Here is a 14,007-nt window from a genome sequence, read left to right as displayed (position 1 = left end):
TGTAATATCTCTTCATTTCACAGCAAACAAGATATCCAGCTCATAAAAGAGACTTTAACTTGTAACACCTTTCACTGACTGTATGGAGAACTGAGCATTTGTTCTGCCCTGTCTTGCTCTTTTCTTACTCTTTATTTGGGCAGGGGAACACCATGTCCAGGAAGGTAATGTTTATCAAAGCTGTAAATTCAAATAAAAAATCAATGGTTGCCACACAGGAAGAAAAATTTGCTCTTAGGTCTTTCTAAAGTGATTATCCCCGTGCTTCACAAATGATCATAAATTCTAAATACACCACTGTTATCACTGTAAGCACCACACATACAGGACTTTAAATGGAAGGACTGACAGTAGGTAGGGCTTTGCAAAAGTGCATTTATTTCTGTGATTTCTTTTAAGTATTAATGGCTAAAGCTAAATAAAATAGGTTCCAAGTGTTATTAAAATGGATTTATCCAATTAGAAGGAAGTGAATTAAAACATTACAAGATTAAAACAAACCCTGCATGTTTTTTTTTTGGTCATATGCATGTACTTACACTGGTAACACGTGAATACTTTGCATGGATAAACAGTGGGATGAATGCATACATGTGAGTGGGATCTGTGTGGAGTGCTTAAATGTGGAAGCTGACTCGACTTCATGTGCTACTCCAGGGTTCGTAGAAACAGCGAGAAACTGGGGAACCCGGAGAGGCAGAGGAAACGTCTGGACAAGAAGGCAGCGTCTTCGGCCAACCTCCTCACCCGCTCCCCCAGCCTGGAGAAGTGAGTCACGCCGCCATCCATCACAGCTATCATCACACGGATCACTTTTTCCTATGGCTGCTGCAGCTTAACGTATCTCGTCAAAGAGACACTTGCTGGAACGCCAGTGGCTCTTGTGAATAATAATAAAATTCCATTCCCATGAACACCATCATAGAAGCACAATGTGATTTTCAAGTCCAGGAGTGATTGACAAAAGATATTAATTGTTTCTCGGCTCTGTCTCACATGGCTGTTTTCTGTGTCTACAGCCGGGCGAAGGAGCTGGTCGCCAGTGCAGGTGAGGTCATTAAAGTTTTCTGTTTTGTCTGTCTCTTATTGGTCAGGAGCCAATGTGTCGTCAGTTACCAAGTCATGGCCAAAAACGTGCAACTCTATAGTTGCTTGATCTAACGCAAAATATCTGTGACAGAATCCTGGCATTAAGTATTTAATACAGGATAGACCTGTTGGAGGAAAACAAGATACTCTGCAACTCTCAAAACTTTCCTTCAGGACCTTTTATTTTCTTGGTATTTAACCCTTTTACAGTAAAACCTAACTAATTCTTTGTAAGAATAACGGGATCCCACACGAAAACTTAATTTTCTGGGAAATTTAAACCACTGTTGGTTATTTTACATGAGCATTTCTTTTTTTCTTCCTCTATGCTCTGTTCACTGGTTGTAAGTGGGTGGGGAAAAGGTGACAGTTTGATTACTGATCAAACTAAACCTACACATTTCTGTTGAACCAGATGAGCGAACTTTTTTGACTTTATTTTAAATTATACTTACTTACCTGTCAGTACTGCTTACAGTATACACACCGTGCACTTCAGTGTCGTTCATGTTCCATTTGTCCTGTAACTTAAATAGGATTTCTTTGCTGTATTCTGTTTTATGTGCATGCATATGGACTTAGCACAAGATTGTGCATTAACTCATGTACAAGTGACATGTTTACAGGCCCTTTGCCATCTCAGTTATGCTTTAATTACTCCTCTTGGAAACAAGGCGGATTATGTGATGATCGGCGTACTTTTGTCTGTCTGTTTGTCGTCTGTTAGCAACAGTACTCAAAAACGGACTAACAGATTTGGATGACATTTTCAGGGAAGGTCAGAAATGACACAAGGACCAAATGATGAAATTTTGGCAGTAATGTGGCTTATAGTGTACATCCGCGGATCTGTTAGATTTCTTTGTCATAGCGAGGTAGCAGCATGGCGTCACTGTAACTATGACAACCAGTGAACACTACATCAGCTGCTTGCTGACGATCACATGGCTGCGATCCTACTACAAATCGACCACTGTGTACTTACCAGGACTTATCTGTCAGAAATGATACAATGAACAATTTATTAAATTGTGGGGGTGTTTCCGAGTGTCATAAATTCCCACCACCCGCTACATATTTAGGTCGCGCAATTCGACATCTGTGCATAACATACACATGCATAACACACAGCTGTACTAAGCACAAGGTAATTTTTTATTAAAGATTTCATACGATTGAGCAACCTTGGTGTACTCTCTACTTTTTTTTTGCACTTTGTTGGTACTTAGATGGAGCAGTTAGATGCTGCAGAGTTCAAGCTAAACTGACTTCATCTTCTGCAGATGATGTGGATGAAACCAAAGCACAGCTGAACACAGATGATTAGACAGCTAGATGCGATCAGAGACATGTAAGCAAAGAGCAAAGCAATAAGGTCTCTCACTGTTCCCTGTCAGGGTTAGGGTTGCCATGTCTGTATTAATCCTCTTGTGTTGGCATAATCCCCTCTTGGAATCACCGTGACACTGTTTCATGTTACTGATGCACCAATTCATCTTGGCAGTTTTTTGTCTGAATGCTGCCCACAAATGACCTTTTAGAAGTGCAATTCAAAAGCAGCACAAGGAGGAATGCTTTTCATGAGTGAATGCAGTTTGCAGAATACAAAATAGCTTTTAAAAAACTGCCAATGATCATTATCACATGTCGTTCAAATCGGGGACTTTTCCCATGTGTTGGTGTGGCCCGGCTCCAGTGCTGAACTAAACTTCTAAACTTGTGCCCAAGCAGCTTCTCACTGGTGCACACATTTGTGAAAAAATGAGTGGATTTCCCAACCGACCACGCTTGTGGTTAGCATAGCTTTTATGAGTGTTGGCCTTTAGTCTGGTTATGGTTTGCCCCATTTTTAGGCCTCATTGCTGCAAAATGAGTGTTGCAGGACTCTCTGTCATGTCAGTTGTGGAAGATGAGCAAAGAAAGAATTCTAGTCAGAGCCAGTGAACCAGGAATATCACTCAACAGGACATCTCTCCACTCCTGTTTTTAAACTCGTAAACGCTGTTTTTCATGTGTTCTGTGGAATTAAAGGGCCTGTTAGAGCCACATTCACCGTGGTTACCCGAGCTGCTGCACCACTCTTAAGTTGCTTGATGGAATGATGGATGATCAGCACTGCAGTGTCGGACGCCAGAAACACATTTTTCCAAGTCTTCCTCTGATTTAATCTCAGTCTCTTCATAACTTTCATTCATTTGAGTAATTGCAGTGCTTGGCTTGAGTCTGGCTTTTTAGATTTTTAACAGTGAAAAGAAATAGGAAATATTAACTAAAGAGAAATCGCCAAGAATATTTAATTATCAACCCAATTGTATTTGTAGCACAGCATATTTGATACCATCTCCAAACGCTGACACTGACAATCTTATCAGATCTTCTTACTTATTCTTTTCTCAGACAGTTTTTGATAATTTTAGACAACATATGGCTTTATGCCCTTTTAGTCTGGCTGAAACTGAAGTTACGTGATAGTGGCCGCTGTATTGGCATTTTCTAGAGAATGAATTTTTCTGTTTAATGGGAATCAGGACTTATAAATGTGTGAAGCACAAGTTTAACAGCATGATGGATCCTCTCAAACGGTTCATTGAAATGTGCCCACCTCTGTGGAGAAGCTGACCTCAGTCATTGCCAGGTGAGATACTGACAGGCTTGAGGATGAATCATTTTTCACACAAACTTCTCCAGACAGTTTTCATCCATTTTTGAACCATTGACAATGCAGTCCAGCGCTGTAAGCTCTCTTCTCTGAACTTAAGTTGGTCTCATTAAACAAAAATGCATTCAAGATCTGTGATTACTCTCTGCTTTGCCAGCTATTGTTTCTAATGTCCAATTAAATGCTGGGAACTGTTGATGTTGTTACTGAAACTGTTGAACAGGGCATATCCCAACATGCAACATTTAAAAGTGATACTGATTTCACTCTATGTCATCAGAATGAGTTATATTTGTCAGTTTTTATGATCAGTGTTCTTATTAAGAGCTTGTACTTTGTACTTCGTCAGATCCTACAGCTACTTAAATAGGAATGCCTTTATCTTCCTGTTTGTTTCTTTACTGTCCTGTGATTTCTTGTAATGGTAGAATGAGGAAGGCCCCATTGCAGTGACTCTCTGTGAAACTCTTTGGCCTTTCGCCGCTATTTGCTAAGATAATGATAGGTAAAGCCCCTCAGAACATTTATATTTCGGTCTGTGCAGCCCTTACCCTCCAGTTACATAAAAAAAATACAACAGTTGCCAAGATGACAGACATCCAAAAAGAAATGGGAAGGGAAACTAGAGCCCTGCTTGAAGTTTAAAGCTCATAGATCTAATGCACATAAATCCAGAATAGATCCTTGGGGATTCCTAAAGTCCAGGTTAGGTTAGCTATGGCCGGAGTCAGCTGAGATTTAAAGCTCAGAGGGTCTACGCGTTTATTTGCCCTGCTAACCTCATTCTTTCATTCACACACAGGATCTCCTGGCTCCAGAAGAGGAACCTATAGTCAAGGTAGACCTGCTATTATGTTGCTTTGTTGTTTTTTTTTTTGCAGTTTTTATGCACTGAAGGTCAACAGAACAGGCTGTATTTTTCCAGCAATATAACATTTATAGTCAGTCGGCAAGTGACCAGTGTAACCGTACTAAAAGTGAGTGCTGGGCTTGGAATAGGAGAACTACATTCATCTGGTGGATATAAAAGACTTGAAATGGGATGACAATGTTGCACCGTGTTTACTAGATTTGTTAATTTATTAGCAACAGCTTGAAAAGGTGATATGCGTCGTGTCAAATGTTGTGTTTTCAAGTTGTTCTGCTGCCACCAAGAGACTAGCTAATCAGTGAACGGAGCAGATTTAGATTTTTTTTTCTTCTTTATTGGAGCATCACCACGTATTTCACATCACTTGATTCACTGTCCAATCTAGTTTCTCACATCACCTGTGTGCCATGTCCTCTTTCACTGTGGTGGGTAGAGGAGAGCAGGGTAAGATGAGCCTGTAGGCTAGCTGAACCACCCCTTGTTTTAGCTAACGGAACAGTTTATTGCTGTTCAAAGTAAATTTTTCATGTTTGTGGTTTCATGAGTGTTGTGTCAGAACAATTATTGAGACATCTGAAACTATTTCACACATGCGTTAGTGTCTTAGTCTCTACCCCTATGTAGATATTCCATTAAAAATCCCAGCTAGAATAGTCATTTACCATGTTAAGGATGTCTACACTGAATTTATGATTCATTTAATGTTATCACACTGAAAAAAACTGTTTTTCTTTCTAAAATGGGGACATTTCTAAGTGGCCCCAAACCCTTAAACGGTAGTGTACATGTTTGATTTTAAGATAATCCTGTCATGCCTCCACTGTTACGACACCTCAAGTAAAAAGTGGCTCATTTTACCCCACTCTCCCCTACGTCTGGAATAAACTGTGAGGCTGACTGATGAAGCAGAAATGTAATGTATGCCGTGACTGAAAAGGTCCAACATGATGCATCAAGAGAAAATCAACTAAGGCTTGTCTTTGTCTAATTCTGTTGTTTATGTATTCCAGGACAGTCCATCAAAATGTTCATCCGTGGCCGACCCATCACCATGTACGTCCCTCTAATATCCAGAACTATGAAGACCTGAAGATGGAGCCGCCGTCGGAGAGACTGGACCTGGATTGGGTGTATCCTTCCACAGCGCTGTTCAAGCTCATGTTCGGTTGTTTCCTAGATTCTAGTCCCACAGCGCATATTAGAAAATATTGCTCTATTAGTCTAGTGTCTGGGAGAGCAGAGTCAACAACAGATTTATTTGTAGTTGTAAAGATATGGTTGCCATAAAAAGGGCCAGTTTACTAAACTAAATATCCAATGATTCGCTCACCTCTTACCAGCAAAACCATGAACTAGCTTTAATGGTACAGTTTTGTTTGTTGTGTGACTTGTTCCCTAATTGTACGAGGTAATGATTTCACCTTGACCCCATCATGCTAGCTATGGTTATCGGGGACGGGACTGTCGGGCCAATCTGTACTTCCTTCCAACAGGCGAGGCAGTGTACTTCATCGCCTGTGTCATTGTGCTTTATCACATCAACAACCGCACGCAACGGCACTACCGCAAACACACAGACTGCGTCCGCTGGTCAGTAGAAGAAAATGAATCATATATATCCATCTATACAAGCCATACATAGGAAAAAATGAACCCGAGAAGATCATTTTTCGTAGTCTAGTTTAGAAAAATGACAGGTCTCAGAGGTGGGGGACTGGGGCTTGGTTAATGTTAGCTTTCTCCGAAAACCATTCACGGTGCTCCCATGAGAGATGACAGGAATTCAGTGTCTGCTTTGTCAGTACATCAGAACTGACTAACAGTCCATGTTTGCAATCTTTAATCTCTGGATTTTTATATGTTGTGACCCTTCACCTTAAATTATCTTTTGGAGAAGAGAAAGAAGTCACAGGGAGCCAGATCAGGTGCAGAGCAACAACAGTGTGGTGACTGAGTGTTCACTCAATGGCATATTACACAGTTGAAGTAATTTGTGCTGCATGTTCTCTTTTAAACACTAAGGATGGTTTGGAGACTGTGACCTCTTCCACTTACACTGCTGTTCAAAGGTTTGGGGTCAGTGAGGTGAAACGCTAGAAGACTACTTTAATGGATGATAGCCGCCAAATTTGAATTAGGTAGTTTTTATTTGTTACATCTTATGTTAGCACAACAGGGAATTAAATACGATATTCCAAATGACACTTTAAAACTGTCCCACTATGACTACTTTCACTCTGTGGTAGTTTCTAGGAGCAGGTTTTTCAGGATTACTTCAAACAAAATGAAGGTATAGGATTTATTATCTCTGGACTTAAAATCTGTGTGCCTCATCTCGTCTTTTACCATTTTTCCCATCACTTCTTCTTATTTCAATAAGTTCTCCTTGCTTGTTCTGCAGTCTCACCCTTCACCCTGACAAAGTGCGAGTGGCATCTGGCCAGACAGCAGGGGTGGATAAAGACGGCAAGGTAACTACTGCTGTTATAAAGAGATTATAGATAATGCTATTATAGATTTCTTTTACCCATATTTACTGTATTTCTGTAAACTCTAAATATTAACTGTTCATTCATATGTCCATTCTGATTCTCATACCATTACTTAAAAAGACAAAGCTACTAAAATGTATTGTGGAGAAAGAAGTAGTGATGTTTCTGTATGTATTTTCTATGCTAGCCTCTGCAGCCATGTGTTCATATCTGGGACTCCACAACACTGGTCACCCTGCAGCAAATCGGTCTGGGAGCCTTCCAGAGGGGAGTGGGATCAGTGGCATTTTCCTTCGCTGTGAGTTGTTTGCAACGTATCTACCTATCCATCCATCATCTGTGCAACACTTAGTCCTCATTAGGGTCGTGGTGGGGCTGGAGTCTATCCCAGCTAACTTAGGGTGGAGGCACATATTTCTGAAGTCTGAAAACAAAGCCCAGAAGAAGAAGTCCTCTCAGACCACTTAAATTACAGGATGCTGAGTGAAACTTTTGCCCAATGATACCAACAGTACTGCCTACCAGAGCTTCATTTGTGTCTGAAGTTACTAATTATCTGTAGTATCTGCGTGGGAGGTTTAACCATTCCTTTGTTGATTTCCTGGAATGCTTCAGATCATTGTCTCCTTCTGTGACTCACTTTTGGCCCAGCTTCAGCTCTACGGCTGGTGGCATCATTGTCTCTTCGAGAATGTTTTGATGAGCCCTTGATTGTTTTGCTTACTTAATTATGTGAAGTCATCCAGGTCCTGAGAATGAAAAGCATCCGCCATTGTTGACATTCCTGCCGCCATGCTTCACTGTCAGGTTCCTTTGGTAGTATTCAGTGTGACCTTTTTATCAAATAGATTGTGGCCAAACATCTGATCTAAGATTATCCTTCCAGAAAGCTTTCAGTTTTTCTTTGTAAAACTGAGATGAGCATCTTAGTTCTGCTATGAGAGCAGTCGCTTCTTAAAAATTTTCTGAATGAACACATATGGAATTATTTAGTAAACAAAAAAGTGTGAAATTAGTCAAAACATTTTTGTATTTAGTCACCCTTTGCTTTGATTACTGCATCGCACACTCTTGGCCTTCTCTCCATGAGCTTCATAAGGTAGAACCTGAAATGGTTTCCAACAGTCTTGAAGGAGTTCCCAGAGATGCCGAGCACTTGTTGGTCCTTTTGTCTTCACTCTGTGGTCCATCTCATTCCAAACCATCTGGATTGGGTTCAGGTCAGGTGACTGTAGAGGCCAGGTCCATCACTCTCCTTCTTGGTCAGATAGTCCTTCCATAGCCTGGAGGTGTGTTTGGGATCATTGTCCTGTTGAAGAATAAATGATGGTCCAACTAAACACAAACCGGATGGGATGTCATGTCGCTACAGGATGCTGTGGTAGAATGCCAGTTCACAATTTCCTTCACTTTTGAATAAATCCCCAACAGTGTCACCAGCAAAGCACCCACACACCATCACACCTCCTCCTCCACGCTTCATGGTGGGAACCATGCATGTAGAGACCATCCATTCACCTTTTCTGCATCGCTCAGAGACACGGCAGATGGAACCAAAGATCTCAGATTTGGACTCATCAGACCAAAGCACAGATTTCCACTGGTTTAATGTCCATTCCTTGTGTTTCTTGGCTCAAACAAATCTTTTCTGCTTGTTGCTTTTCCTTAGTAGTGGTTTCTTAGCAGCTCTTTGACCATAAAATCCTGATTGGTTCAGTCTCCTCTACAATGGATGTAGAGATGTGTCTGCTGCTAGAATTCTGTGTTTCATTTATCTGGGCTCTAATCTGAGCTGCTGTTAGCTTGTCATTCCTGAGGCCTGGTGACTCAGATGAACTTATCCTCAGCTGCAGAGGTGACTCTTGGTCTTCCTTTCCTGGGGTGGTTCTCATGTGAGCCAGTTTCGTCGTAACGCTTGATAGTTTTTGCGACTGCACTTAGGGATACATTCAAAGTTTTTGCAGTTTTCCACGCTGACTGACCTTCAGCTCTTATGCATATACCAACCTATGCAAACACGCACCCTTATTCTGTTGTTTTTGTCTTGTTTGTGATATTTTCAGGACTCTGGTGCATTCCTGTGTGTAATCGATGACTCTAATGAACATATGCTGTCAGTATGGGACTGTACCAAGGGGACCAAGCATGCAGAGATCAAGGTAAAGAGCAGACAGACTAAAGTCAAGGTTCAATGCAAATGAATGTAATGGGCTTAATCAAGGATATTTTAATGCCAGTACAACAGTCATGTCTACTTATTTTCACTTGATCTATTCAATGTACAGGTGCTGTTTTAGGGAATGAATAATACTACATGCAGCTCATAGAGGCAATTAGGGTCCTTTAAAGTCTACCTTAAAGTGCATCAGAATTGGCACTCCTTCTCAAAATAATAAATAATCAAACCAGAACATACAAATCCATGTTTTCAGATTTATTGTTATTCCGCCAAGGAAAAGAGTTATGTGACGATTGGCATTGATTTGTCTGTCTATTAGCAACATTACTCAAAAATGGATTAATGGATTTGGATGAAATTTTCAGGGAAGGTCAGAAATGACACAAGGACCAAGTGATTAGATTTTGGCAGTGATGCAGTTTATAGTCTGGATCCACGGATTTGTTAAGGATTTCATTGTGCTTCGTCACTGTAAGTATGACCACAAGTGAACACTACGTCAGCTGCCTGTTGACGATCATGATTGTGATCCTTCTACAAATCGACCACTGCGGACCGCACATTTTAAAAAATATTTCATCTTTCAGAATACAATGACTGAGCAGCCTTGGCAGAGTGCTGCACTCTCTGAGTGCTTTTCTTGTTTCTCTTGGTCTCACCTGACCAAAGACTATGCCCCCAATATTCCTCAGGCTTATTTTCATGTTTCTTTCGCAAAATTTAATTTTGAGATTTTTGCCTCTAAGGTCAAGGAGGTTTTTCTTGCTGTCCATAGACATTGGCAGTATGCAGTTCTCTTTTGCTGTCACACTTAGTTTCTCATTGATAACTCCTGTACCAAGTCTGGAGAACTTGCCTATTTGTTTTACAGAGCTAAATTGAACATGTAGTGTGCTGTCTGTTGTGTCAGTGTCGGAGGCTGACCACTACAGGTCTGATTAGATTTGATTAGTTCTGGTGTTCACAGTTCATTTTAAAACTAAGTTCATGTAGTGAGGCTAATTGGAAATCATAGAATAGCTGTCCTCAATTTAGCAGCTCATCACAGGTGCGTTTACTGTTGCATTGAGATTCTACTGTGGGGCCTCTGTTTTCAAACTAGCCTTTCTAAAAGTTGTGGTGGCAGCGTCTCTGCTTCCCAAAACGCCTCACCGTCACTGAGAGCAATTTCAACATGGCTACCATGGCAACAGTGTAAATATTTTATAGAGTGCATTTGTCCATCGGTGTGTGTGTGTGTGTGTGTGTGTGTGTGTGTGTGTGTGTGTGTGTGTGTGTGTGTGTGTGTGTGTGTGTGTGTGTGTGTGTGTGTGTGTGTGTGTGTGTGTGTGTGTGTGTGTGTGTGTGTGTGTGTGTGTGTGTGTGTGTGTGTGTGTGTGTGTGTGTGTGTGTGTGTGTGTTCTCTAATGCAAAGGGAGTGCATGGCTTGGTGTTTGAACTTGTTATCATTTCAAGTCAACATTTTAATGCTCTTGTGCAAGAACTTATATATTTTGTGGAACATAGCATGCAGAGTACCTGGTTGAGTTTAGGACGGCGGCTCAGTTGGACAGACCAGCTTTGGCCCACACTGTATAAACATACGAGTTCATCCAGCAGGAACGAGATAATTATAACCCCTCCCGTCTCCACAGCAGTGGAATAATCCATATGCCACTTTACAGCACGGCTATGAATTGAGCTTTTTGTGTAGAAATCATACTTCTTTACTTTGCGTATATACTGAAGACAGAGTCACACTGGATCTACCACTGTGGGTCCCTGGTGACAGAGTACTTGTCAAGAAAATTTGTTTCTTTGGCCTTCTTAAAGTATGAGTTGCATTATTTTTAACTTAAAGCTTTTTTCTTTTCTCTTTTTTTTTATTTCTTTACCATTTAAGGACAGCAAAACAGGCTGAAAGCACATCATCTGTTGTACCACCTATACCATGATCACTAAATTGTCTGAACTGTGATTGCTTAATGGGTGTGGATGAATTACTGTGGTGCAGGTGTTTGTTTGCCTTTCTGAATGAATGCAGAAAAAGACGGCACAAGTTGATCCCAAGACACAGAGCTGTGGTTATACTTGGGTCATTCCCCCTCAATTCACAGAATTTAAAAAAAAACACCTCATATTTGTCAGATTTCTTTTCTTCTATGGTAACATATGTTAGTAATTTAAAAATGTGTTGTATCTGGGGTCATAACTAACAATAGTTTTTGAGTTAAAATCTTAGAGAGAGGTGCTGTCATGGCACTTCCGACCAGCCACAAAACCTTTATTTTTTACCTTTCATGTTAAGTGCACCTCTAAATAAATACATGAAGTACATTTTCAAGTTTTCAAGGCTGCTCTGATGAGCATATTTATATGACCAGTGACTGTACGTTAAAGCCCCATACTCCGTTGTTGTATCATGACTGATGGCTGAAATCCTGCAAAAATTTGTGGCACGATACAATGTGGACATTTAATATAGATGTACCCACAAAAAATAACCTTTCGCTGAGCACAGGTGTGTGTTATTCATGTGTACGTTTTGTACAGATACTGAATCGCATGACCTGAATATAACGGATGGCGAGAATTGATCGGACTTGGAAACACTCTCACAATTTAATTAATTGTTCCTTGTATCATTTGTGACAAATAAGTCCACAGCGGCTGATTTGTCGTTGGATTACAGTCGTATAGCAGCTGATGTAGTGTTCATTTGTTGTCATAGTTACAGAGACGCCGTGCCGCTATCTCGCAATGATACAGAAATCTTTAACAAATCCATAGATCCAGACTATAAGCCACATCACTGCCAAAATCTAGTCATTTGGTCCTTGTGTCATTTCTGACGTTCCCTGAAAATTTCATCTAAATCTGTTAATCTGTTTTTGAGTAATGCTCCTAACAGACGGACAGACAGACAAACGTACGCCGATCATCACATAACTCCACCATTCCTTGGCAGAGTAATAATAATGTGAAAAGAGCTGCTCATACTTTGGAATCCTCGGTCTCTGAAAAATACAAAAATCATGAACTATATTCTAGTGGTTAGTATATTTACCTTTTTCTTGATATTTCTACTCTACATTACTTTGTATTGTATTCCATAAAGCCAGCTGGACTTCTGTCTGCAAATATTACAGTGCTATTGGGTCTTTTCATGTGATAAAGGCTTGACTGATGCAGTCGGATTATTTTCTACTGTATTTGTGTTAAACCCATCAGTGCTGCTGTTTGTTTAGAGTACCAACGAGGCTGTGTTTGCTGTGGAGTTCAACCCCAGTGACAGCACCAACATCATTACCTGTGGCAAATCCCATGTCTACTTCTGGACGCTCAACGGAGGACAGTTTACAAAGAAGCAAGGCATCTTTGGAGTAAGATGAACATGAGTTTATTCACAATCACAGTTTCTGTATCTTTCAATTCACTAGGCTTTCCCTATTGGACTGGCATTGGTAAGTACTGCAAAATGACACTTCCTCAATTTTAGGCCAAAAGGAGAAGTAGGAAGCGTCAATAAAGAGAACTGAAAATTGAGAGCAAATAATATGTTCAGAAAAGATAGATGAATGCATAAATGCAGATATGGGCATCAAATGCTCATTGATCTTTGCTTCATCAAGTTAATCTTTAAATGCCTCGGTAAATCAGCGCCACAGCCCCTCTCTGGATTCATCCAAAGACAGGACGGCAGCAGGGTCACCAGAAGCTTCACCAACTACAGTTTCAAAATATCATACCGCAGAATTGTGTTTGGACAGACAGCCATTTCAGTCAAAAGCTGTCACATCTGGAACACATTACCAAATGAAATTAATATGTTAGCAGATTTTCAAACTTGTACAGCCAAAGTTAAGTATTGGCTGGAAGAAAAATAAGAATGTACCCACCTATGACATCTGTGAGGTCCGACTGACTGTGGATTGTGTCATTTTATTGGTGTTGTTGGTCCTCTTTTTCCACTTTCACTGAAAAGCCCAATCAAGGGCGGCAGTTGAAGATTAGCTTAATGCTATATACTCTACTTGCAATACGTCAGATGCTTTCTTTGTTAATTGCATGGTCCCTGATCAAATAAATAAATATAAAAAAAAATTAATGTAGCAAAGCAAAATTTTTAAACCTGTCCTGACTCTTCTAAGAACAGTTGTCATTGTTTTCAGAAATACAAGAAGCCCAAGTTCATCCAGTGCTTTGTATTCAGCCTCACTGGAGACGTTCTGACCGGAGACTCTGAAGGAAACATCCTGACTTGGGGAAAATCTGCTGCAGATGTGAAAACTCTTGGTAAAGGAGCCAAAGGTCAGTGCCATTGATCAGTAAAAAAAAGTTCAATGTCACTATGAAGTTTGGAGATGCTATTTCTATCAAACAATGACATCAATTGCTCTCTTTTGAAGCACTGATTTTGGAACCCTGAAAAAATAATGTAATGAACATAGAAATAATTCAGCAAAATACTAATACAATGCAGTTCAAATTATAGTGTCAAGGTCTATAGTTTCTCTCTCTGTTTAAATCTTTTAGCTCATGTTTGTTTTTCAAATTGACAAATCCACTTTATCTAATGTTTGCCTCCATATACACACGTGGACAAAATTGTTGGTACCCCTCAGTTAAAGAAGGAAAAACCCACAATTCTCACTGAAATCACTTGAAACTCACAAAAGTAACAATAAATAAAAATCTATTGAAAATTAAATAATCAAAAACAGCCATTACTTTTGAA

At 40.2% G+C, this 14,007-nt stretch overlaps 1 protein-coding gene across 1 annotated transcript in view; it reads left to right on the top strand.

Moving 5' to 3' along the window:
* eml3 (EMAP like 3) overlaps positions 1–14,007 on the top strand; it is a 55,403-nt gene that overhangs the window by 27,248 nt on the left and 14,148 nt on the right. The window contains 11 exon segments of the mRNA XM_051943987.1: positions 658–768; positions 1,020–1,048; positions 4,551–4,586; positions 5,630–5,674; positions 5,677–5,749; positions 6,060–6,209; positions 7,021–7,090; positions 7,299–7,409; positions 9,175–9,270; positions 12,518–12,652; positions 13,442–13,580. Coding sequence (XP_051799947.1) covers positions 658–768; positions 1,020–1,048; positions 4,551–4,586; positions 5,630–5,674; positions 5,677–5,749; positions 6,060–6,209; positions 7,021–7,090; positions 7,299–7,409; positions 9,175–9,270; positions 12,518–12,652; positions 13,442–13,580 — 995 coding nt within the window.

Source organism: Acanthochromis polyacanthus, chromosome 23, assembly GCF_021347895.1.
Source record: "Acanthochromis polyacanthus isolate Apoly-LR-REF ecotype Palm Island chromosome 23, KAUST_Apoly_ChrSc, whole genome shotgun sequence".
Lineage (NCBI taxonomy): Eukaryota > Metazoa > Chordata > Actinopteri > Pomacentridae > Acanthochromis > Acanthochromis polyacanthus.
The sequence above is the reverse complement of the archived record's forward strand: the minus strand, read 5'-3'. Positions and strand labels throughout refer to the sequence as shown.